This window comes from Semicossyphus pulcher, unplaced genomic scaffold (assembly GCF_022749685.1).
Source record: "Semicossyphus pulcher isolate SPU_LCO1_2020_fin unplaced genomic scaffold, fSemPul1.0.p SCAF_8, whole genome shotgun sequence".
NCBI lineage: Eukaryota > Metazoa > Chordata > Actinopteri > Labriformes > Labridae > Semicossyphus > Semicossyphus pulcher.
In genome coordinates this window covers 32,543,721-32,569,639 of record NW_027211759.1, presented here as the reverse complement: position 1 = coordinate 32,569,639, position 25,919 = coordinate 32,543,721, and the positions used below count along the sequence as shown (strand labels likewise).

Below are 25,919 nucleotides of genomic sequence, written 5' to 3'. Positions count from 1 at the left end.
CAGTCTGTCTTGGGGCTTATCTATTCCGCAAAAATATCTTCAAGACCTATCTGACCCAATATTAGTTTGGAAAAATCACTGCTCTTGTGTCCTTTCAGGGAGGTAAAATAAAACCTCATTCAGAGACTTAACATTTTTATTGAATGTGCATTAAAACAGATACATGAGTGAATGTGTTGGCAGCTCCATACCATAGATGGTTACTGCATTTGTTGTTTGAAAATGTGAAAAAGCCTCAAAAAGAGAACACAACATACTTTCAATATGGAGCAGAAAGGAATGAAATATAAGGTGTTTATTAAAAACAGGTTATATGTTATTAAACCACAAAGGCAGAGTGAAAATATAATGTTGGTGTACCTTCATTAGGAAAAATAAGATGCCTGTTACAGTATAAAAATACAAGAAAATAAGAGGCTGCTGAGTAAAAGCATTTTTCTATGTTTTACAGTGTGAACACAACAGAGCTTTGGTCTAATATTTCACGTTTCTCAACACATGCAAAGGAAATCTGGATTGTGAAGACAACTGGGGAGCAAATACATCCCGATATGAAGTATTGGGTGTTCCCATATTAAAATAAATGCACTTATAAATGACATAAACCAGAGCATGGAAAAAGAGAATAACACAGCTAGAAAGCAGAAAAAAGGTGTCTCAAAATGGACAATAAATACAGTTAAATCATTTTCTTTTTGGAATTTAAAGATATAAGTGTTGGTCATTTAAAATCCCCCTTCATACTTTTGATGGTGGGTGATAAAAATCATCACAGAACTACCTCTCTGCCTGAACTAAACACTAACATTGTCTTTCTCCTTTAGTTCGTAAACTTCCGTTGGACTGTATACTAATGTCAAATTTGCAATTAAATATACAAACAAAAACATTTTGTGACATACAAATCAAATTTTTTTTCAGGAACAAAAAAAGAAGCAGATTTGTGTTTGTGGTACAGTATCCAACAAAGAAAGTATGTGATGCATGCATTATCATAAAAATAGATTTATACAACAAAAAGCATATTAAAAATCTTTAAGATATGGTCCATGTCTCAAAGTGTTCCCTCCTGCTGCACATGGTCTTCAGTCTACATTCCTGTACCTGGTGAAAAGGTTGTAGAGAACACGCAGTGTCGATTTAAGGTCACAGTTCACTATGTCTGTAAAAAAGAGAGAGAAGAGTAGAGTTATTTAAAGACATACGTCTTTAGGGCGGCTGTAGCTCCGTGGTAGAGTCGGTCGTCTTTCAATTGGAAGGTCGAGGTTCGATCCCCAGCTCCCTCAGTCTGCATGTCGAAGTGTCCTTGCCATCAGTGTATGAATGTGTGTGTGAATGGGTGAATGTGACATGTAGTATAAAAGCAGCTTTGAGTGGTTGCAAAGACTAGAAAAGCTATACAAGTACAGTCCATTTACCATTTACGTCCAACAAGAGTTAAAATCTGGTCCACTTAAAACAGCTAATGCACACTGTACTTTTAGTGCCTTCCTGCCTCGCTGCAGTTTAATGGCCTGTATCCACCAGGTAAGTCTCTCAATGAGCAAACAAAGTTTAACAGATGTTGTGAAGATGCTCTGGTTGCAGTATGGTTGTTTAATTATTATTACTGCAAATCAATTTGAGAAACAACACAACCTACAGTAAATATTATAACACCTTTTAGCTTGTTTAACAATAACCCATATGTAAACTTACATTTTTGAGTTATGTTTGACTTTCAAGTATTTTCTGCACTGAGATCTTAAATCTTTGTATTCTAAACTATCTGACTGCAAATCCCAAAAATCCCTGTTGGAGCTTCAACGAATTTTTAATATATTAAACCATCCTTCAAGAGCATCCTGGTGCCAAATACACATCAACAAGTTAAATGTGAAAGGTTGTAATTTTTTCTGCACAAGTTTACAACTGTGGAGCCACATTGATTCCATTGTTATGTGGATGTCCTAATAGTGTTAATGGTAAATGTAGTAAATTCTGGTAATATATATCTCAGTGTGAGCGATATTGACCTACAGAACCTTGCTCGTAAGCAGTCACAGTCTCGGCTTCACTCTTCTACATTTTGCACAAATAAACACAAACATCCAAGTCAGCCAAAGTTGAAAATGATTAAATGGTGTATTAAAAAAACGGATAAAATAAAATGAAATAGGGGTTTCAGTATTTGGATCATGTAGCTTTTGAAAAATTAGATGCGTCCTTATTAGATAAGTACAGATACATATTTAATCAACACTTAAGTAGATGTAATATTTCCGTCAAGAGGGGGGTTACCGACATTTAAGGACTTAGGTGTTCACATGTTAAAACAAAGGAACTACAGTAAAGGGAATGTGTGTCCTACCCTCTGGCCGGGGCTTTGGTCTCTCCAGACCTCCATCCTGCATCAGCTCAAAGGAGAAGGACACGTTGTGGACCTGCAAAGAGAGTGACTAGGGTGTAAGGAAGCATGATTAATACTGTTTGGACAAACACCTCACACAGACACTCTTAAACACACACACACTCACACTACCTACACATACAGGCAGAGGAGGGTAAGTTCAAATCATGCAGCTCCACAGACAGCTCCTCTCTGATAAGGGAACGTAGACACTGGTTGCTAAATCCCACAATACGCGCTGGATCAATTAAATCGTTCTACCACAGCTTCCTGTTTCGGCAAACACAACACAGCCCTGTTCTGTAAGACCATAAGCCTTCAGCAGCTGCACAAACACTCTGCTCCCTCATGTATCAACAGATACTTGTCAGCAGTGTAACTCAAAAACCTCCTAACTCCAAGAAATGTATTAACTGTCATTATTTCAATTGTTCAAGTTACAGTTGTAAAATAATGACTAGAATAGAGAAGATAATAATCAATACATTATGATATTTTATGCATCTGGAGGACGGAGAAACTAACATGCCAAACAAAGCGGACATGATGAATGATTTCTTAATGTAGGCCTGACATTGATTCAAAACATGTACCACAAATCTATTTCAGGTGGACCACTTAAAGATATTATTTTGATTTTCAGTCTTTCTGCATGTAGACAAACAAATGTAATGTTCTGTTGAGGAAACCAGCAAAGACGTCTTAACCAATCGGTATGGTAAGTATAAAAAACTGCAAAAACTGCAAGAGAGGAGGACAAACAATCAGGGGAGTTCGAAGATAGTTTCTATTATCTGGCCATTTTATCTGTGTGTGTGCTCATCCTGCTGTGATGTGCTAAAAGCTTTGCCCAACAAGGGCTTATTGTGTGAAAAGCGTGACCTTATCCATCTAATACAGTCAAAGAGAAAGGCGGAGAATGAGCCTTAAGTAGAGATCTACTGAGCACAAGCAGGAGTGCTTTCTTGATGCCTCGTGCTACCCCTGGTGTATCATCAATAGGCCTCTAGACACACACACACACACACACACACACACACACACACACACACACACACACACACACACACACACACACAGTAATAGAGCTGAGCCCCTAAGCCACTCCAGTGTCTCCCTGTGCAATAGTAGATTACAGATGCTGTGGGGCTGGTGCCTGTTCTTCCAGGCCAGGAGTGTCTGTGTGTGTGTGTACATTGTAGTACTGATGCCCATTCTGCTCGGCAGCCTGGCAAGGGCCGCTGGCCAAGACCCAAACAAAAGGCTACTGTGGTGTCTCCACAGATTGCCTGTTCAGAATACCGTAGTACTACAGAGGCCATTGGAGAGGAGAGATGGCTCTGCCCTGAATGGGCTTTTGGGAAAACGGATGGCATTTATCAAGCTATTGAGAGGAGAGGCCTGGCTCTGAGTGCATGATGCTCCTCACAAATGGAGTGTAAATTTAAGAGCGTTTCCTAAACTATAGGTCAAGACTAAAGATGGGCCAGACCCCTGTCTAGAAGACCATGTTCCTTCTTGTCCAAACTAAATTAGAAATTATAAGTAAACCAGGGCCACTGGACTTAAGTCATAGTTGCTTTCTTTATTTTTTGGGAAACAGTACATGTTGCTCGTTCAATCAGCAATGAGAAGAGCAATATAAAGTATGTTTGTAGTGGCTCGGTACATCTGCACCAAGGATTGGAAATTAAGCAATGATAAAGAGTTGAAAGTGCTGACTTTAAACTTAAATATTTTATTTGATTGTAGTGTAGCCTTTATATACACACCTACCAAGGACAAAAGGGCTATGATTCCTTGATTGTTTAACCAATTGCTATATAAACACCACCAAAACCTCAATATCACTGCTTCAATCTGATATGTCAAAGAGCCCTATTTGCACTGGACTATGAACTGGGAACCCCTCTAGTAATTTTAGTCAAAACAGTTGGCCTGTGATCTTAATCCCATGCAAATCTGACATGTCTGTTATTTGTTATTTAAAAATTCAGCCACAAATTGAAATATCTGACATATACAGAGGTTATGTGACAATATTACGGCTGTCTAAACCAGCTTCTCTGTGCTTTCTGGTCTTGTCGGTTATTTGTAATTTACAAATTAAGCTTCAGTTTGAAGCTTCCATGATTAGCAAACTTTATGTTTGTAATTCCCAACCAAAGAAAGCAAAAGCAACAAAAGTGAAAGTGAAAAACTGAAACTGTGCATATATTTGGGTGAAAAGGTATTTTGAACATATTATAATAAGAATAGTCAGTGCAAGAGTAGACTTTGTTTGAATAGTGTTGTGAGACAACAACAAGGTTGCTTTGAAATCCATTGTTACAGATGAGAATTCAAGACTGCAGTTGTTTAATTCTCTATGACAGCACAAGCTACAAGCAAATGGTTTTGGTGGAGTATTTCTGTAATTTGAGAAAAATTGTGAAAGAAAAATGTGATAAGGAATAAAATCACACATTACCTTTTGGTCAAAATTCTCTGGTGTGAGGAAAAAGTTGTAAAGTGGCACAAAGTATCCCTCCAACAGCCCCATCAGCAATACCAGATAAACACCATCTGCAAACTGAGACAGGGAGTCCTCTATTATTAAATAGAAATATGTCCAAAATAATATTAATAAAGTACGATTAGAAGACATGTTCAAATTAGAATTTAAGTATATTTCGGAAAGGTTCTCCAATAAATAGCAGATATACTACAGGTGTGTGACGCACCTGTGTGTCCAACTCAGAGACCTCTAGGTTGAGCTTGTTCAGGTGTTTGTTCACGAATGTGATCAATGTCTGAGAAAACAAATTAAAAAGTCACAAAAGTGAGCAATAAATCAAACAAGACCACACAGACGTGCAGACTGATATGTCTATCAAAAAACAACAACACACAGGGCAGCTCTTTGACACAGAGCATCTTTGGACTCTATAGTCAAGATCTAAACAGAAAAGTGTCTGAATAGAAGTGAAAATTCAGGAGTGGAAATTTCTTAATTAAATGTTAATGAGTGGTCAAATATTACAGAGGAAATTATTTATCATTGAGATCATTTTTTCAAATGTATTTAGCTGGTTAGCAACTGAAGTGGTATCTAGCCTGCTAAAACCTCAACCCTTGTCAAAGTCAAAAATGGGATTAAAAGTCAGTAACAACAGACATTACCTTGGAGGACCTTGGGTGAGTTTTTATTTTAATTGGTAAAATTACTCAAAAAGGTGAAGAATGAATTTTTATACTGAGAATGTAATATTTGTGTCTGACATGTACTGATGTATTATAAGTGAATATCTGGCTGCTACCAAGGCCAAAATGACTCTTCTTAGGCACAAGTCAGAGAGTTGCTTTCACTGACAACTATTTAATTGAGCCCTAGAATGGTTTGGGAGTACAGACTAAAGAGAAGATATTTCTAAAGACAAGGTTGTTCATGAAATGATAGGAACCAAAATCAGGGTAGAAATCAGTCAGATTCCTTGCACTTAAAGCAATGATTAACTAATCAATGACACACCACATTATCTTTGTGGGTAAGTATTGTCTTTTCAAGGACTTGTATCATGAACAGGATTAATAAGGTTAGTTTGATAACTGAAAAGATAAAATCAGGAACTTGGACTGGATTGAAAAAAAACACTTGAAATGTTCAAAACACAAACAAATTTTTTTTTGTATTTAGATATGATTTGCCATTTCTGGTGACACCCAAGGCTGATTAATTTGAGATTGCCTCTCCAGAATCTTTTTACCTTTTTGACAACATTGAGTTTATCCGGAGCATGGTCAAACAGGGTGTCGAAAGCATCACGCTCTGTAAAGAATAAACAAGATCCATTTTCAACCAAAAAAAGGGACAATCAAACATTCATGAAATACATCGTTCAATATACTAATTTGTATGACTACATACCATGTCTGCCAGAGAAAGCCCTGAGAGAAAGAGAGACAGAATAAATGGAGAAAAAATATCAAATACACAAAGCAGAGGCAGTTCCTGCTTTAATATTCATCATAAACAATAGAGAATGAAAGACAAGTGCTTCCAGTTCAACCACAGAGGAATGTGGAGAATGGAGGGATTATTTCACAGAAATGAAAACACAATAATGTAGCTAGGGTATCATAATTTGATTAACAATAAACACAGGCATACCTTGGGTATTCATATAATATGGGTATCATCACTGGGATGTTCACAATGACCGCATACTATAACAACAATAACAATCTCAACAGCAGAACAAAACTGTTGGGTATTGATACAATGAATGAAGATGTGCCCGTCTGTACATGCGGCTTTCTATGGGAATGGAGGGCATCTCTAGTCTATTATTACAATGTTAGCACTTTGGAGGATGCTGTTGTTGGAGGGGATCAGGTGGTTTTTGGAAGGTAGGGAACACTGCAGTGTGAGTGTCCCCCGAGGAAGAGATATCGCAGTGGGCAGGCCAGCAAGAAATGGCAGGTGCACACACACACACACACACACACACACACACAACACACACAGAAGGACTCTCACACATGTTCATGGTGTAATCTGTGATGGCAAAGGAAGGCAGGTCTGGGCAATGGTCCTGGTTGTAGGGTAATAACCGTATTTCCACTGTGATCATGCAAGTGTGTGTGAGCCGGAGAGTGTGTGTGTGTGTCATTAACAGTGTATCTATCTACCATGACAAAATGTGTGCTTGTGCGTGTTGGCCTGCTGTTATCTCCCTCGCTGCCGCTGACAGGCTGCAGGACAGCCTCACAGGGAGCAAAAAAGTGTGTGTGTGTGTGTGTGTGTCTTAAATTGTCTAATTCTTCAGCTAAGGGTGCCATCACATATTGTGATGAGATACAATGGTTGTCTTTTCATTCATTGCAAAACACTTCTCCTATGAGTCAGTCGAAGGCACATTTGTGTTTGAAGAAAAGGAGATATTCAATGTTTTCCGTTTAAAGTCTGACGATGGCGGTGAATTCTATTGACTTGCTGTATTTAAGGTCGATATCTAATGTCAGTGCTTTTGTAGTGCCGTCTTCTGCATCTTATTCCAAAACTGTCGAGCCTCAAAATTAGTTTTTGAATGCTTGCTTGGATTTGTGGAGTTTTAAATTGTAATTTTGTGGCATTTTAGTTGTATTATTACATGTTTTGAGTGTTTTTCAAAATAATGTATCCAAAAAAGAATTTTATTTTGTAGAGCATTATGCCTTTGTAGGTTTCATGTTTTTATTGTAGTGGGTCCCTGAAATCTGAGCACAGCTTTGTGTCTTGTGTTTTCATTCAGGTCATATAGGGAAAACAATGGTAAAGCAGAACATAACCTCTATGGTTATCTTTTGTTTTGACCATTAGTCCTTCCCTTTCTCCTTCAATTTAGCATTTGTATATCAATTGTCAACAACTGTTGCCTCTGGGGACAGATCAAGTATAAATGCAATTTAATATAAAAGGCAAGAGTAATAATAATGTTCACATATAATCCACACACCTGCTTTGTATACTGATCTGATGGACGAAAATGAAAATCTTTTATTTTGCTTTTCCCAACTGACAGACAAAGACTCTTGAGGAGATGTCTTCTTTGCCACTCCATATCAGATTTTTTTTTATAAGGGACTGCTAAGCTATGGTATCAGATCAGTGCATAGTCTTGCGTACACTCATAGATATCCCATCTCCCATTTTAGGCACTTTAGGAGGCATTCCTGTAACTAATGTCATATTAGACCACCTATATAAAAAATACTTAAAGACCAGAAATCAAATGAAGCTTTTTGTTAATGTTATGAAAAATGCCAGTTTTTTGCCCTTGTAGTAATGTTGGCCAACTTTGTTGTTGCACGAAAAAAAGTGTTTGACATCAGACAGTACTTACTCTGTGTTGCCAGTGATTTCCTCCTGAACTTGTCTGGACTGAAGGATACCCTCTCTTTTCTGAAAGACATGAATGCAGGACAATATGTAAATTTTGATGTTTGTATTCTACTAAATTTTACTGTGAATAATTAACTGGCTGGTGAAAAATGATCTGGGAAAAATCAAAGCAAAATTCAGTGCAGTGGTGTTGTCAAATCAGCATTCTCAATAGTAAAATACAAATGTACTTTTTTACTCATAATAAAAATTCTTAAAAAGCAATGTCACACTCACCTGGACGACCACAACTTGAATAGAAACGTGGTCTGGCAATCTGATTGGTGCTCTGAAGTGTTGCGACAGAGCTACCAGCAGGTGCAGGATGGCAACTATACTCTTAGCATGGACAGCTAATGTGGAGAAAAGAAGTACAAAGACAATTACATAATAAAAATAGAATACTAGTTATGAAACAAATAACATAAATGGGCTCAGAATAGCATTAGGCCATCAACATTATTAACCTTTTCACTTATATTTGTTTTTTTCTGATGTAAAGCCACTAACCATTGTTACCACAGCTTACTTATATATTTAGTATTTATTATACATTTTCTTATGCTTGTTCCATGCTGTTGCTCTGGGCAAATAAGAAGCGAATGGCTGTTTTATTCATTTATTTCATACCCCAAGGACTTTAGAAATAACATTTCAAGTTGCATGGTCACATACCTTCAACATTAAATAAATACACCTCTTAAAGTGAAATAAATATTGTCAAACAATAAAAAAGAATTAAACATAGAACAACTCTTAATTATATGTCTGAAGCATGGAGTTTACCCTTAAGACTATTTTCTGTCAGCCATACCGAGCAAGGTCTTTATTCATCCGAACAAATAGGATTTACCTTTGGATACACAGAACAATTAGAATCAATTAAGTGGCAATAGAAGCCTTTGATTGTATGCCATGGCGATGGCAAATCACAGAGAGCAAGCTAAAAGCCTTTATAAAACCTGTTAGATCCTCACTGCATGAGAGCACCCAAATAAGTTATTCAAAGGCTTCAGAATGGGGGGATGAAAGTCCGGACAAACAAAAGTGAATTGATTTAAAGAGATTCAAATAAAAGGACAAAAAAATCAATTACATTCCATGTCATTCACTGTGCTCTTTAGCATTTATGAAGATACATCGCATTAAGAGCTTTCAAGGACAAACTTCTACCAGAAGTTCATTTAACAATGTCATATTTGGTTTGAAATTAATTTATTTAATACAGACTTTCTTTTCTGAAAAACTTTTAAAAATATTCTGTTCCTTATAGTAAAGCTTTTCTCTCTGTCTCTATCATGTCATCTTTTTTTCTACCTTACTCATGCAGTGATCTGCTCTTTAGCCACATGCCACACATCCACATCCATCCCCCCTCTGTCTTATATCTCATATGTTACAGCTAATTACATAAGTAACAGGCACTGTGCTGGGAGCATGATAGATATTATCATTACTCCATGTGTCACATAAAAGAGTGTCATCAAAGGGGACGTGCAGAGGTCTATTGACATGTTTAGCTATATTTTTTCTTATCTGAAAGCTTTAGGCTGAATAACGAGCATGTTAATACAATGGCAAGACAAGTACATAAATCCTATAAGAGGAGGTCTGACTCAACCTGGCATGTAGCTACTACTCTGCAAGCAAGATAATAATTATTGTAATACTAATATTGTCGCTACATTCGATTTTGCTTAAATAATGAGGATAAAATGGGAAATTGATGGACTGTACTTATACAGAGCTTTTCTCATCTTCTGATCACTCAAAGCATTTTTACACTACATGTGACATTCACCCTTTTACGAACACATTTATACACTGATGATAAAGGCTGATATGCCAGTCAGGATCTATACACATTCATACACTGAAGGCTATGCCTTCGGGAGAAATTTGGGGTTCAGTGTCTTACCAAAAGACACTTCGACATGTGTACTGTCGCAGTCAGGGATCGTACCCCCAACCTTCCGATTGAGAAACGACCAACTCTACCACCACAGGATAATTGTAAGTAAAACCTGTACCATGATTGTTGTTGTGTAATGAATATTTATATCTTAACTTATAACAAAGCCAACTTTGCTGCATGGAAGTCCAGGTGGAGATTCTAAATATAATGCAGGGTTTCACTATTTTGTCTGACCTATTGAGCATTCTCACAGCTGACTTCTTATAGCACCATAACAGGTAGCACAGAACCTGTTACAGTGTCACAGGAAGCAATTCTATTTATATAGCATGCACAAGGCCCTGGTACCTAAACATCAAACTGCAATGCAGTAGTTACTTATGTCAGTAATATGTGATGACAAGTCAAAATACCTGTTGTGGTTATATACAGTATCTGCAGCAGGGCAAAGTGCAAAAGGCTGACTGAAGTGATATACAGATCATAAGGTGTGGTTATCAATAAATTGCTCTCTGCCCATCACAAAACAGGTGTCATCCTTTTGAAACAACTAAGCCAATCACAGTAAAGACATGATGACTGTGGCTCAACGAATAGAAGGTAATCATAACGTTGTCACAGGTGAACGGACATGACCACACTTCGGAGGCCAACTATATTAAATGGTTTTAATGACACTTTAACACAAATCTATTAGTTTACTTATTATTAGTATAAGTTACTATTACTATTAGTAGTTTACCAAATGATTTGTTTACATTATTCAGCATTATTCTGTCATTGATGCAGGTTTGCTTTTGATGTTGTTCATGAAATCACCATATTGGTTTTTATGTTTACAATCTATAGTCCATATTGTATTATTTTTCAGCTGTAAACACTGATTTGGTCAAGGGGATTAACTAAGTTGTATCTTATCTTTACAAGTGTTCCATCAATTGACTGATGGATAAAACATTTTTGCAGCAGTGCATTGTTTCATTAACTTCAAAAAATAAATACTCCTACAACTGCACAATGCATTGCACCTACCTGTTATCTGTGTACTAGAATCTCCAATTCAACAATTCAACATTCAACTTTTCAGCGCACAGACAGTATACTGTGCTGGTGAAAGTATATTTCAACAGTACAAGACCAAAATTGAGTCCTAACTGGAGAGACGGGCTAATGGTTGCAGAAATGAATGTTACTTAAAACAGATAAGGTATATAAACATATACAGCTGCAAAATGTAATTGAAAAAAGCCCAAATTGTTGCCATGCGTCTTATCAAATGTGCCCTCAATCTATGAGGCACTGAGGACCTCTGCTGCTGTAAGGGAAGGAGATGGCTCCACATCAGGTAAGAAAGCTGCTATTTAGACAGGGCTTTTCTCCTGGCTCAATTAGCTAATCAGACAAAGAGCTGATCACATAAACACTCACTCTGCACTTTATATAAGTCTGAAACTTGCGCACAGGACACTGGAATACAACCACTGCTCCTTGGAAGAAAAAGATGGGGAAGATCAGCCAAACCACTTTGGAGGTCAAAGCAGGATGCAGTGCAGTTGAGTATGAAAGAACTACAACATCCACCATCTAAAGACATGTAGGCTTCTGTTGGATGATGCCCTCACATTCTGGATGGTTGCCACGACAAATTGGGTCAGACCTTCTTTAAATTTGACCTCTGAACAGGTATGCAATAGGAGTTATTGTCAGCCTCCTATGCAGGTGACACAGCAAACACAGTGAGACCAATATTGAAGTGCTAACATCTATAGCAGCCTGGGCTACAGTATAGCTATGGATGCCATCATGTGTACTAGCTGTGGAATCATCTTGTTATTCAACTAATTTTGCTTCCCAATTTAAATTGAGCAAGGAGCGCGAAAATGCTGCCAGTCTGTGATCTGACAGATATTCTCTGAAAACAGAGCACATTCTCATTCAGGACAAGATAGCTTGTAACTTCAGGTTAGCAAAGATTAAAAGATACAACACAAGATGGGTGTTGGGTCTTCAACACCATGTGAACTCCATAGGCAGAGAATTTACCAATCTAGCTTTTTTTTAGCTTCCATCTACAACCAAATACTGTGCACCGCCAGGTATCATGAGTTGGGAAGACAATTGTTTGTTTCATGTATGCGTAATCTGGGAACAGGCGCAGTCAGTGTTCTTGACAGTTGTCAGTTAGAGGGAAATAATAATACCACCAACAGTGATGATTTCCCAACACTAGTCTCTCAGAAGCATGACGCATGAGCGAAAGGAAAGGCAACTGAGGCAGTACTGGAGGCATGCTGGCCCAAATTTAAGGTGTACGTGCAGTCAGCTTTACTACCAGCAAGACCAACAATTCTGTATCGTCAGACTTAAACAAAGCGAGGTCCCTCGACTACACAGGAAGAGGATCCCTGCTTTCAACATTAGGTTTCCAAGCACTTTCTCTAGAAATGTAACCTTCTCAAGAGTTAAGGCACTCAGTCTTGGTTAATCCTCTACTGGTGTGAACAATCCCCTCACAGATGGGACATGGCTAGTGCTGGTCTTTGACATGGAATGAGAAGCCGCATTCCTGAGGGCAGGGCCATACAGAAGATTTCCTCTCTGCCTTTAAAAGCTTGGTGGTCGTTCCAAGACATAAAAGAGAAAGAAGAAATGAAAAAAAACCTTGAACTGGCAGTAGCTTCCTGAAGAAATCAAGCTAACTAGCTGTAGCAAGCTAGCCTGACTCAGAGGTTTTCTACTCCAAATTAAGTGCTGAGGGATGACAGGGATCAACTGCCTTAGATGTACGAGTGCATCAGCTGAAAGGGAACATGTATAGATTACAGCATTGCAGTTGTATACAAAGTAATTAAAAATATATTTTGAGTTGTTCTTACAGTCAACATTCCATCGAATGTTCCTGGTGGAGAGTTTGAGCGAGTCATTGATGCGTTCCAAAACAGTCTGCAGCTTCTGTTTCTGGGCGATCTCTGACTGAGTCACCTCTGCCACGTTCAGCTTCTCACCTTCCAGCTTTTCTGCAATACAAGACACAGATAGAGACTTTGACAAAGAAATACTGAGAAGCTAAATACATACTAGCATATACATTTTTTCAATCAATAACGAAACTTGCAGTTCAGAAAGGATCAAATATCGTTACAGCCAAAGCCTCTTTGTAAGACTATAAGTAAGTATTAATACAACAGTACAACATTCCAAGATTAGTTTCTTATGTCAGTGGCATTTACTCCACAGGTATAGTTCAACTGCTCACCAAATAGCTTCTGCAGGACCTGTCCATCATATAGATCCTCAGCTAGATCCTTCACAATGATCCTCTCGCCAACCAGAACATCATTTATCCAGTCAATCAACACCTACATGGGCAGAACAAAGGTGTTATTACTACTATTAAGAACTTGCACCATTATTTTGAAGGTTATTTGATATCAGATGAAATACTGAAACCAAATACATTTCAGCTGTCGTATCTCTATATGTAGGGGAGACCGGGGCATCTTGTCACACTTTTCATACTCTTTTATATATCTTGGGATCAATACATCATAGTGTTAAAAACTGCATACCAAATGAAAGAACAAAGTCTCAGGCATATATTATGTATTCATTTCATTTTCATACAGAGTTATAGACATATAAATAGTGAGTGTGCACATGTGACACCTTGCCCCATCAGCGGGTAAGTTGTCACACCATGTGGGGTAGGAAAATCTATTTCAACAAATAAAAAAAAAAAACAATTCATTGTTGTTGTTTTTTTTTTTCAAACTTCAAACTCAAAATTAAATTCACCTACAGAAAAAAGATTGATTTATCATTTAACTTAAATCAATCCTGGAACATGTCCGTGGTACTGCGACCCAAGTCTATCTTGGACGACTGTTTGCAAATGGCTCCACACAAACAAGGCACAGGCACTCATCTTCAATGGATGAAGATGCATCTGGAGTCTTTCCTTTTATAACTGCCTTCTTTGGTGTTTTAGATTTGTTTTTAGATAGATTATAGATTTTTCGATTTGGTTCCCCCACATTTCTTCTCTTTACCTTGTTGCCTGCCTTTTACTTTTTTACCTTGTACAAAGGTAAAGTGCAGGCACAGGCAAGGCAGGCAAGAAGTGCCTCCTTCACTGGTGTAATATATAATTCATTTTGCTTCCCAATTTAAATTGAGCAAGGAGCGCGAAAATGCTGCCAGTCTGTGATCTGACAGACATTCTCTGAAAACAGAGCACATTCTCATTCAGGACAAGAGCGCTTGTAACTTCAGGTTAGCAAAGATTAAAAGATACAACACAAGACGGGGCCCTTCCATGAATCGCCACCTTAACGTGGTGGAGGGGTTTGCGTGTCCCTGTGAACCTGGGAGCTGTGTTGTCCAGGGCACTAGCCCCTGGTAGGGTCTCCCAAGGCAAATTGGTCCCAGGGGAGGGACCAGACTAAGAGCGGTTCAAAAATCCCTATGAAGAGGCACAAACGAAAAACAGCTACCTCACCCGCATCAGGGAGACCGGGGCTACCTCCTGGAGCCAGACCTGGGGGGGATGCTCGTTGGCGAGCGTCTGGTGGCCGGGCTTTTGTCCATTGGGCCCGGCCGGGCTCAGCCGGAACGAGCAACGTGGAGCTGCCGCCTGGTGGGCCCACCACCTGCAAGGATAGGCATAGGGGTCGGGTGCAATGCAAACCGGGCAGCAGGCAAAGGCGGGGGCCTTGGCGTGCTGATCCCCGGCAGCATAGACTGGTTGTGGGTACGTGGAATGTCACCTCTCTGGTGGGGAAGGAACCGGAGCTGGTGCGGGAGGTGGAGCGTTACCAACTAGAGATAGTTGGGCTCACCTCCACGCACAGCTCTGGCTCTGGAACCAATATCCTGGAGAGGGGCTGGACTCTCGCCTTTTCCGGAGTTGCCCAGGGTGAGAGGCGTCGGGCGGGTGTGGGGATACTCACAAGCCCCCGGCTGAGCGCCGCTCTGTTGGAGTTTTCCCCGGTGAACGAGAGGGTCGCCTCTCTGCGACTGCAAGTTGTGGAGAGGAAGGCTCTGACTGTTGTTTGTGCCAATGCACCGAACAGCAGTTTGGAGTAAGCGGCCTTCTTGGAGTCACTGGGTGGGGTCCTGGAAGGGATCCCATCTGGGGACTCCATAGTTCTACTAGGGGACTTTAACGCTCATGTGGGCAATGATGGAGAAACCTGGAGGGGGGTGATTGGGAGGAACGGCCTGCCCGATCTGAACTCGAGTGGTGTTTTGTTATTGGACTTCTGTGCTTGTCATGGATTGGCCATAACAAATACCATGTTCGAACATAGGGTTGCTCATAAGTGTACCTGGTACCACAGTACCCTAGGCCGCAGATCAATGATCGACTTTGTGGTCGTTTCATCAGATCTGCGGCCGCATGTTTTGGACACTCATGTGAAGAGAGGAGCAGAGCTGTCAACTGATCACCACCTGGTGGTGAGTTGGATCAGATGGCGGGGGAGGCTGCGAGACAGACCTGGTAAACCTAAACGTGTAGTGAGGGTGAACTGGGAACGTCTGGCGGAGGCCCCTGTCCGCGCGGTCTTCAACTCACACCTCCGGAAGAATTTCTCTTGCATCCTGGGGGAGGTTGGGGACATGGAATCCGAATGGGCTGTCGGTGCCCGTCGTGGCGGCAACCTAAGAACCCGTTGGTGGACACCGACGGTGAGGGAAGCCGTCAGGCTGAAGAAGGAGGCCTTTCGGACTTGGTTAGCCCAGGGGTCTCCAGAGGCAGCGGACGGGTACCGAGTGGCCAGAAGGGCTGCAGCTTCTGTGGTTGCAGAAGCAAAAACCCGGGTGTGGGAGGAGTTCGGGGAGGCTATGGAGAAGGACTTTCGGTTGGCCTCAAGGAAGTTCTGGCAAACCGTTAGACGACTCAGGAAGGGGAAGCAGGGATTGGCTCAAGCTGTTTTTAGCAGGGGTGGAGAACTGCTGACCCGGACTGAGGATATTGTCGGACGGTGGAAGGAACACTTTGAGGAACTCCTGAACCCAGCCAAAACGTTCTCTGATGAGGAGGCAGAGTCTGAAGCTCCAGCCTTATCTATATCCGTGGCAGAGGTCACTGAGGTAGTCAAGAAGCTCCTCAGTGGCAAGGCGCCAGGTGTAGATGAGATTCGCCCTGAGATGCTAAAGGCTCTGGACATTGTTGGGCTGTCGTGGCTGGCATGTCTCTTCAATGTCGCGTGGAGATCTGGGACAGTACCTGTGGAATGGCAGACCGGGGTGGTGGTTCCCATTTTTAAAAAGGGGGACCGGAGGGGGTGTCCCAACTATCGGGGTATAACACTACTCAGCCTCCCGGGTAAAGTTTATTCCAGGGTGCTGGAAAGGAGGCTCCGGCCGATTGTCGAACCTCGAATACAGGAGGAACAATGCGGATTCCGACCTGGCCGTGGAACAGTGGACCAGCTCTTTACCCTGGCAGGGCTGCTTAGGGGGGCATGGGAGTTTGCTCATCCAGTCTACATGTGCTTTGTGGACTTGGAGAAGGCTTATGATCGTGTCCCCCGGGTGGTCCTGTGGGGCGTACTGCGGGAGTATGGGGTACCGGGGCAGTTGATACGAGCCATCCGGTCGCTGTATAACCAAAGTGAGAGCTGTGTCCGCATCCTCGGCACAAAGTCATACACGTTCCCAGTGCGTGTTGGCCTCCGCCAGGGCTGTCCCTTGTGACCGATGCTGTTTGTGATATTCATGGACAGGATCTCAAGGCGCAGCCGGGGGGAGGAGGGTTTCCAGTTTGGGGACCTCAAGATTTCATCTCTGCTTTTTGCAGATGATGTTGTCCTGTTGGCTTCATCAGGCTGGGACCTCCAGCAGGCATTGGGGCGTTTTGCAGCCACGTGTGACACAGTTGGGATAAGAGTCAGCACCTCCAAGTTTGAGGCCATGGTTCTCTGCCGGAAACCGGTGGATTGCCCCCTCCGGGTGGGGAGTGAGTCTCTGCCTCAAGCGAAGGAGTTCAAGTATCTCGGGGTCTTGTTCACGAGTGAGGCGGATCGGTGCAGCATCAGCAGTAATGCAGGCATTGTACCGGACTGTGGTGGTGAAGAGGGAGCTGAGCCTGAAGGCAAAGCTCTCGATTTACCAGTTGATCTACGTTCCAACCCTCACCTATGGTCACAAGCTGTGGGTAGTGACCGAAAGAATGAGATTGCGGATACAAGCGGCCAAAATGAGTTTCCTTCGGAGGGTGTCTGGGCTCAGCCTTAGAGATAGCGTCAGGAGCTCGGAGATCCGGAGGGAGCTCGGAGTAGAGCCGCTTCTCCTTCGCGTCGAAAGGAGCCAGTTGAGTTGGTTCGGGCATCTGGTTAGGATGCCTCCTGGGCGCCTCCCTTTGGAGGTTTTCCGGGCACGTCCAACTGGGAGGAGACCCCGGGGCAGACCCAGAGCTCGCTGGAGGGATTATATATCCTGTCTGGCATGGGAACGCCTCGTAATCCCCCAGGAGGAACTGGAAAATGTTGCTGGGGAAAGGGATGCTTGGGTCACCTTGCTGAGTAGGCTGGCACCGCGACCCGGCCCCGGATAAGCGGAAGATAATGGATGGATGGATGGAACACAAGATGGGTGTTGGGTCTTCAACACCATGTGAACTCCATAGGCAGAGAATTTACCAAACTAGCTTTTTTTAGCTTCCATCTACAACCAAATACTGTACACTGCCAGGTATCATGAGTTGGGAAGACAATTGTTTGTTTCATGTATGAGTAATCTGGGAACAGGAGCAGTCAGTGTTCTTGACAGTTGTCAGTTAGAGGGAAATAATAATACCACCAACAGTGATGATTTCCCAACACTAGTCTCTCAGAAGCATGACGCATGAGCGAAAGGAAAGGCAACTGAGGCAGTAATGGAGGCATGCTGGCCCAAATTTACCTGACCATCTCTTCTCCCTTCCTTCCTTGTTTCCTTTCTTTAAAACACATTTACAAAATTCAAAATTACTTATGACAACAGTTGACAAGCAGACATCCTGTTTATGTATACTGGCAACTTGTCTCAGTGATTTTTGGGTTGGCTCAGTGAAGTTATCGCATTTGACAACTTGCCCCAAAATCACTGAGAGAAGTCGCTTATGGTGGTGGTGGTGGTGAAAATATTAACAATGTGACAACTTGCCTGTGTGACAAGATGCCCCGGTCTCCCCTACTCATATGTACTCTGCTGTCCACGTAGTAGTTTCTTGCAAATGTTCTGAGACTTGGTCCAGCAAGGGGTCTATGAACTAGTTCCAAACAATTTAAATAATAACACGCATTGACTACTGCAACTCCCTACTGGCAAGCCTTCCTTCATGCACAGTAAAACCTCTGCAGATGATTCAGAACGCAGCAGCACGATTGTTCTTCAAGCAACACAAAACGGCACGTCACTCCACTGCTCATATCCCTCCACTGGCTCCCAGTTGCCGCTCACATCAAATTCAAAACCCTGTTGCTTGCTGACAAAACAGCAGGATATTCATGATGGTGATGATGACTATATTGACCTTGTTGATGCTGCTGATGCTTATTATAAAAAAAAAAAACGCCCTGTGCACTGCCTGTCGGCACCAGTGTCCAGTCGCACTTGAAGCTGTTTGTTGGCACTTACTGACTTCGTTCCCTCCTGTCTTGATCGTTGCTTGTGTTGTATTAACTCTCAGATGTACATCGCTTTGGACAAAAGTGTCTGCTAAATGAAATTGTAACATAGTAAATATTTAAAAATAGAATTTGTGTCAAAGGCTGAGTTAGGTCACTATGCAACTATGACGCCAACTAATGAGAAGGCTAGATGCTGAGGAAAAGTGTGACATAAATCACTGCCCTAATCCGTGGTATTAAGTAGCCTAATAAAAGTTCTCAAGTCTTTCTGAGTCCAGTGACTGAACACCAGTCCTAATGTGCCCTTTTTCCTGAACCTGATACATGCAAGATTTTTAACTTACCTTCATGAGTTCCTGTAGTTTGCGGTCATTCTTTGAGTTGGGGTCCACCATGGTGCGCACTTCATTCTCCTCTAATGGATGAGCAGAAACACGATATATGACCAAGTAACACAGTACATATAATAAGCACAGCCGACAGGCCGGATAGGTCAAAGCACTGTGTTTAATCTTTATAAACTACAGTTACACCGGAAAATGACAAGAGAAATAAACAGGTGGTCTGGTGATTTTTTTATGCATTAACTAAATAGACTTTATTGTAATCTCGGCTAGCTGTCAAACCGGAAATGACTGTTGTTAGCCAATTTCACTTTGAATCTGTAGCCCCTTTTGCACTGCCAGTTCAAGGCGGGATTATTATGCCTCTGTAACGTTCCGTTTTCTATGTAAAACATACGGAGGCGTAACAGAGGTGAAATGCCGTCAGTGTAAACGGCGGAGCTGGCAGGGTGGAACAGCGCCGTGTGTGTGTATTTGAAGAACACGCTGTTTGTTTACACCTCACGCACGTTTTGCTTCTGCAACACCGGAACGCTGTGTAAAAACACACAATGGGGCGGCTTTATGCCAGCATTACTTGGTCCAATGTTAAATTGGCAAAGGCTGCATGACGGCCGAGCTGCGTTACGGAACCGCAGTGTAAAAAGGGCTTGTGTTTAGTTTACAAAAGAAATAAGACAGGATCAACATTTCAATCGTTTAAAGAAAAATTTAAATGACATTTTACAAAATTCTTGAGCAAAAAAATTCTTGTCATCTTGCGCAAAACGCTTGAAGCATCTCAATGTGTGGGAACAGGAACTGAAGACGTTTACCTAGCATGGTGTCCTCAGGGTCCAGCTCATAGTGGGAAGGGCTGAGAGGAAGGTTAATGGCATTGATCCCTTCTTCCTGAAGCTCAGACACTACATGAAAAATGAACAAACATTATATCAGATGAATTTAGATCAGACAAACAATGTAGAAGTCAGCACGTCATAAGGTGCTCCACAAATTTTGTATTTAAAATACTGTACATGCAAATACATAATATATTATTTATTATATACAATTATATAATGAGGCCAATCTTATTCTTTATTTTTTTATTGTCAAACATTTCCATAGAACAGAAAAAAACAATGTGTAACCTTAGATTCAATTAGGATTTCCAAAGTTATCGAACGCAGACAAAAAGCCTTGGGAAGCTACAACTTATCAGAGCAACAAAATGTGTGTCTTGATAGTGAAACTTTGGCTAGGTAGCAAGGTACAACATCCGAACAAAATGGCCTCTATCTCAACATAACAATGGCACAATTTGTGTTTAATAACGTTCACAATCAGACCGGTCGATATGACATAAATGGTTGTGATTGGCCTGACCTGAATTAGGCTGCATGGAAATCTGTCAAAAAGGGAGAGGGTCCAGACACATCTGCCAGTGCAAATAAAACACTCAGTTGCAGATTAGTCTGGTTCTTAGGCTAACCTAAACAGCCAATCAATCAAATTATAGAGACAACATAAGTTCAGCTGCGACAAAGAAAGCACAACTCCCAAAATAATAACTTGCAGTTTTCAACATTAGTTTGGACAGTGCCTTAAATGTAACCTTGATTGCACAACCATTAGTAGGCCCTCTGTTGAAAGCCATTTGACATGAGCAGATACAGACTGGTGTTGCTTCCTGCTTCTCAGCGGGCTTTACAGAAGCCCAGCATGCAATTCTTCTCAGTGTGTCAGATACCTGAGGAGGCTTGATCACTGCTGATCTGTGTTTGTGTGTGTGTGTGTGTGTGTGTGTGTGTATCAGACTGTGTATATGTGCTGAGAGCATGGAGTGAACATCCTGTCAATTATCTGCCTTCACTGGAACAACATCCTCTAATCAACACCATCCAAAAGTGCTTTCATGTACAGCATGTCTACATGCACACTCACATACACATGTATATATCACATCTTACAGGGGTGGATGAGAATATTCCTACAGAGTGACACGTGCCTCACCCTTTTCATTCTGTAAATTACCACTGGATCACCAGACACTACCACTGCCACTTCTGTCTACTAATTACAATATCTGTTCTACTCAACACAAGTAGCCTAAACGTTAACCCTCTTAATTTTTTCCCCCGGACAGTAAATAAAAAATCACCGACAGTTGATCTGCAAGACGGATGATGAACAACATCATAATGCTTGCTAGGTGCTCTTAATGTTAGTGGTTGGCAGAACATGCTCATGGTCATTTACACCAAATTTAGGTATGGAGAAATATCAATAAACAGTGATTACAGATACTATGAAAGTGACATTCCTCTCCACATATTTTGCTATAGACACCTTTCTGAAATGCCAAATAGTATCCTACTTACAAATGTCCAATAGGAAAGTGAGACAAGTAGTTTTTAACAGCCTATGCAGTGGTGGGCTGAAACAAACCGTACGAAAGGGAAGCTTGCCTGTCAAACACCTGCTCCCTCAACTTGACTGACAGCTGGCCTGCCAGTGCCCGGGCCGGTTACTGTTGACAAGTAAGACTTAATATTGAAAATCTTGAACAAAAGGAATTACAAAGCTTTCCCAGCCCAGGATGACAATATGTTTCGCTAAACAGTCAAATTGCAAATTATTAGTATTCTGTAAGACAAAAGACAGATTTGCCTGCTAACATCAAACTAGGGGTTAATGGCCAACAATTATTAGCTACATCTGCCCCTTAACTGGCTGGCATGACAAAAACCTCCCAATTGGGACAGCATCTTCTGGTCATGTTGAAGTATAAACATATTTCTGAAGAATATGTGTTTAACCTTAAAAATGTGGCAGGACTTTCAAGAAACACAAAAGAGTGATTTAAAAATCTTTGAAAATATCCAACTGAAAATATCCAGTATACCAAAGCTGCTACCTACAAACACAGGAACGTTAACTCTCTGACTTCTCATGGTTTTCTTTGGCGAGAGGGGTGCAGTGCATGGTTGACATTGCCAAACCAAATTCTACTACTTTTTTCTGCTATTGTTGTGCAACTAGCTTGCTAGCTTCAGCTTGTGAAAGTCTCCACTCATTAAGAGTGTACAGGCAGAATGCATACAGGTAAAGTTACACAGGCAGGTAAGCCATCCAAACATTGAATTGCTTACAGCCACAGATAACTAATTTTTTTTTTTATGTCAGCGCATTTCATTTGTTAATCACTGTCAGACTGTGAGGAGAATTTCAAGAAATATAACACAAATTCTTTTAAGATAATTGCCTATCTTGGCTTTAAAGTCTCTTCAAATTGGCTTAATATAGTAAAAATTTGTTCATGATATAAAAGTTGAGAGTCTAATTATTCATACACAAAATTCTTTGTGAAAATAAACCCTCATAGAGTTAGTAATTTAAGGAAATGCAATACCTGAGGACAGGACAAGACAGATATTGTTTCATGCGTTGAGGACAGAAAACAGAAGAAAAAATGTTGAACAATTGATTGTTGCTTTAGTAGAATACAGGCCTTAAACGATCTAAAAAAAATGTGTATAGCTTTTGTCAGAGGCTGTAGCAGTGGTTTTAGCTGCTAAAGAAAAACACAATACCAATTAGCACGATCTGAAATGACTGTAATAAATCACTTGTGCTATTAAGGGATGAACATGTACATAGACTGTATATGAAGTATGGTGGTTGGATATGAAGGTGAGATGGCCATGGTATTACTTTACCCCACATACCCACCAGCTGTGTTTTCTAACTGGTATGGCTGGCAGATGTGCTAAGATTTAATTTTTATTTTCACGTCAGCGGTTAATATAAGCAGCATGAATAGGATCCACAGGCGTCCTCTGTGTCCTCGCTACATATCACTCCTCCCCCTCTGGACCAGTGTCATAAAATGAAAATGCAAATCTATCCACTTGGTTAAATAATGATAACAATAAAAAGCCATGTCAATGGATGCAAGATTCAGGCACATGTCTTCTGAGTAATTCCTTAATTTAAAGAAAGATCGCATGCTAATGTTGTGTCCTACCTGGAGGGCAGATCGCTCCACAGCCCATGTCTTTCTGTCTCCGTCCCCCAGTCTCAAGCATTCTCTCCTGGCTAGCAGGACCAGCTCTCTCCCCTGTAGCTCAGCCTCAATGGGCTGAGCTAACAAGTCCCTAACAACTGACCCTAAAATAAATTCTATAATACTCCATTTTATAAATGGATTAGAATTAAGCTGTTACCTGTCGTCCTTTACATGGTGTACTTTCAATTTGCACACACACACAGTTGGTGATCGCGTGCATGCAACGTATAGTCCTTGATAATGCTCTCAAACCTTACGACCATGTCATCTCTTTCATACAAAACTGTCCCAGTCTGACAGATCTCTGTCTCATGCTTTACATCTATTTCCTTTTTCCTTCCATCGGATTGTTACTCCTGTTTTAGCCGTTGTCCCCTCTCTCTCCAGTACATACATCAACAGCCATAAACGTCACAGGGACTTTAATCAATGATCAGGCCAAGAGCGACCAATGTACATTTTCCATCAAATCATGGAACACACTGCTCTTACACTGACTGTGTGTGTGAAAGAGAGCAGGAGCCAGCATGAATATAATGTGATTGCATGCATGTCCTGAAGACAAAGGCATAAAATGGGGCTCAGCTGTGCAACATCATCCTGAATGACACAAAGTAATCATCCAATTGAAAGAGACCTTTCTCATTTGATGATAAAACCTGGCCTTTAACAATGAATGTCAGGCTCTCTGAAACATCCTGTATTTTCAAGGGGCCCCTGCATGGCTATAAACTGAACAGGGTATTTAAAACAAGGATTTTGGAATATTCTTATTCATAGCATGTCTCTGGTAGTTTAAATCCAACACAGCCAGGAAGCTGAAGTGTCCACGAACAGTCAGTTTGCATGAGATCAAGTCTGTCTGTAGGGTTATCTGACCCTGATATCTGCTCAGCGAATAGACCTTAAGACCTTTCTCATGAGGGGGAACATTACCCCTTGTGTTTCCATAGTATCTGTGAAAGTAGGGAGGCTGTTGGTGGTAGTGTTGGGAATTGCGGCTCTTTGAAGGGAGACGGATCTTATGGCTGTGTTCAAGAGAGTGGACTCGCCTGTGCTCTATTCTCCAGTGTCAACACACACGCATATTTAAAATTCCGCACTTTTAAACTTTAAAAGGAAACTACAAAATAATGTAGGAACAATTAATTAACGCCATTGATTTGACAATAATTTATGATACAACTCTGTATGCCTAAAGAGATGTCAACAAAAAAAACAACAAACTTGGGAAGGCTTATAATGTTGCTCAACATCGGCATTATGTTGTGGCGACATGATTCCACTGCTGGTGACCTAGTATAGCGGAGTTGCAGTTGAAAAAAGCGGTCTGTGGTATTTCAGCATAAAGGGGAGTGGCTCTAGGGCGGCCAGTGAAACAACAATAAAAAGAACGGCTGTCACCTACGACTCGTTTCCCGTCGTTCGCACCCAAGAGCCGTTCAAAAGAATCGGATCGTTGGCGAACGCCACAACACTAGTTGGTGGAGACTGCTGCCTCAGTCTGTGACGGGCCTGTCTTAACTCATGCCTCATTCCTCACGTATAACAGTAGTAGTGGATTTAATACCTTACATGGGTACAGACAGCCCGCGGACATGAAAACACATACACCGAACCTCACGTTGAAACGTTGGGTGTTTCTTTATGATAAAGAGTGTTCAAGCTGAATTAACAGCATAGAAAAGTTAATCGTGTTGGCTCCCTGAAACCTTGGCTCACAATGGAGTTTAATTTGTGAACTTTACAGGGTTGGACATGGTACTGCTGCAGTATTAAGCGTAACTGTATGATGTTATAATTCAATCTTTTCATCGTCACTTCTGAAAACAATATAATATATAGTTGTTTTGAGAGCTGTTTACCTTCTTTAGCCTTTTTTCTCCTTGCCAAAGTTCCACCAAGTTTTCCCAGGAAAGAGTCATCTTTCTTTCTGGAAGACGGAGATTTGGGCGTCGGAGATTTCGGAGAGGAAGGGGACTTCTGAGGCGAAGACGCCATCGTCGTAACTTTGGTTTAATGCGGGACAGGTCACACAAAACGGTCTAAATTGACGTGGAATACAAAGTTATTAGGGAAGTCAAGTAAAAAAATCTCCGTCCACTCCCTAAAGCGGAAACGGAATTCCAGACATTTTCTCCTGAAGCTGGCTCGAGTGACTGGCCCCTCCTCTCCTCTATAGAGGCGGGGGGTGATGACCGCGGGAAGTGAGCATCACGGTGGTCGTGTTAAAGAAGTACAGCTGCTAGCTTTGGCGCAGGGGTGGTAATAGGGGCAACAAGAAGTGAAAGTAAAGATGTACGCCACAAGAGGCGTACTCCGTGCTCGCACAACAATGAAGAGTAACCATCTGTGGGGGGGAATTTGTGGAACCGTTTGAACATCGAACTCAAGCAAAGCACAAACTTAATTCTGTGAAAAAATAAACGATTGTACAAAAAAAAAGGTATAGAAAAGAGGAAAGATTGTCATAGCTTATTAAACTGATTCATTTATTAAATGTCTTCTACTTTGGAAACCGGGAGTATTTGTTATAATTGTTGATATAATTGTCTTCATCCTACTCCTTATCGAGCATGGACTGTTTGATTTGTGTTGAATATGAATGTTAAATATTTTTGTTTACATATTTTTTCAATACTTTTGTTTAGGTTTTTTTTTGCTTTTCTGTTATTGCTCCTGTGAGGAGTGTTGTCACTGGTTATG

The 25,919-nt window shown here is 41.2% G+C and overlaps 1 protein-coding gene across 1 annotated transcript; it reads right to left on the bottom strand.

Annotated features, from left to right (window-relative positions):
* Positions 1 to 263: 263 nt before the first annotated feature.
* On the bottom strand, positions 264 to 25,355 carry parvaa (parvin, alpha a). Its single transcript, XM_069687071.1, has 13 exons — positions 25,079 to 25,355; positions 19,981 to 20,070; positions 19,166 to 19,236; positions 13,463 to 13,565; positions 13,083 to 13,223; positions 8,529 to 8,644; positions 8,254 to 8,312; positions 6,297 to 6,316; positions 6,136 to 6,197; positions 5,113 to 5,181; positions 4,860 to 4,961; positions 2,351 to 2,423; positions 264 to 1,162 (listed from the first exon to the last, which is right to left on the bottom strand). The coding sequence occupies exons 1-13, from the start codon at positions 25,212 to 25,214 to the stop codon at positions 1,086 to 1,088; spliced, it is 1,119 nt and encodes a 372-aa protein (XP_069543172.1). The 5' UTR covers positions 25,215 to 25,355; the 3' UTR covers positions 264 to 1,085.
* Positions 25,356 to 25,919: the final 564 nt, after the last annotated feature.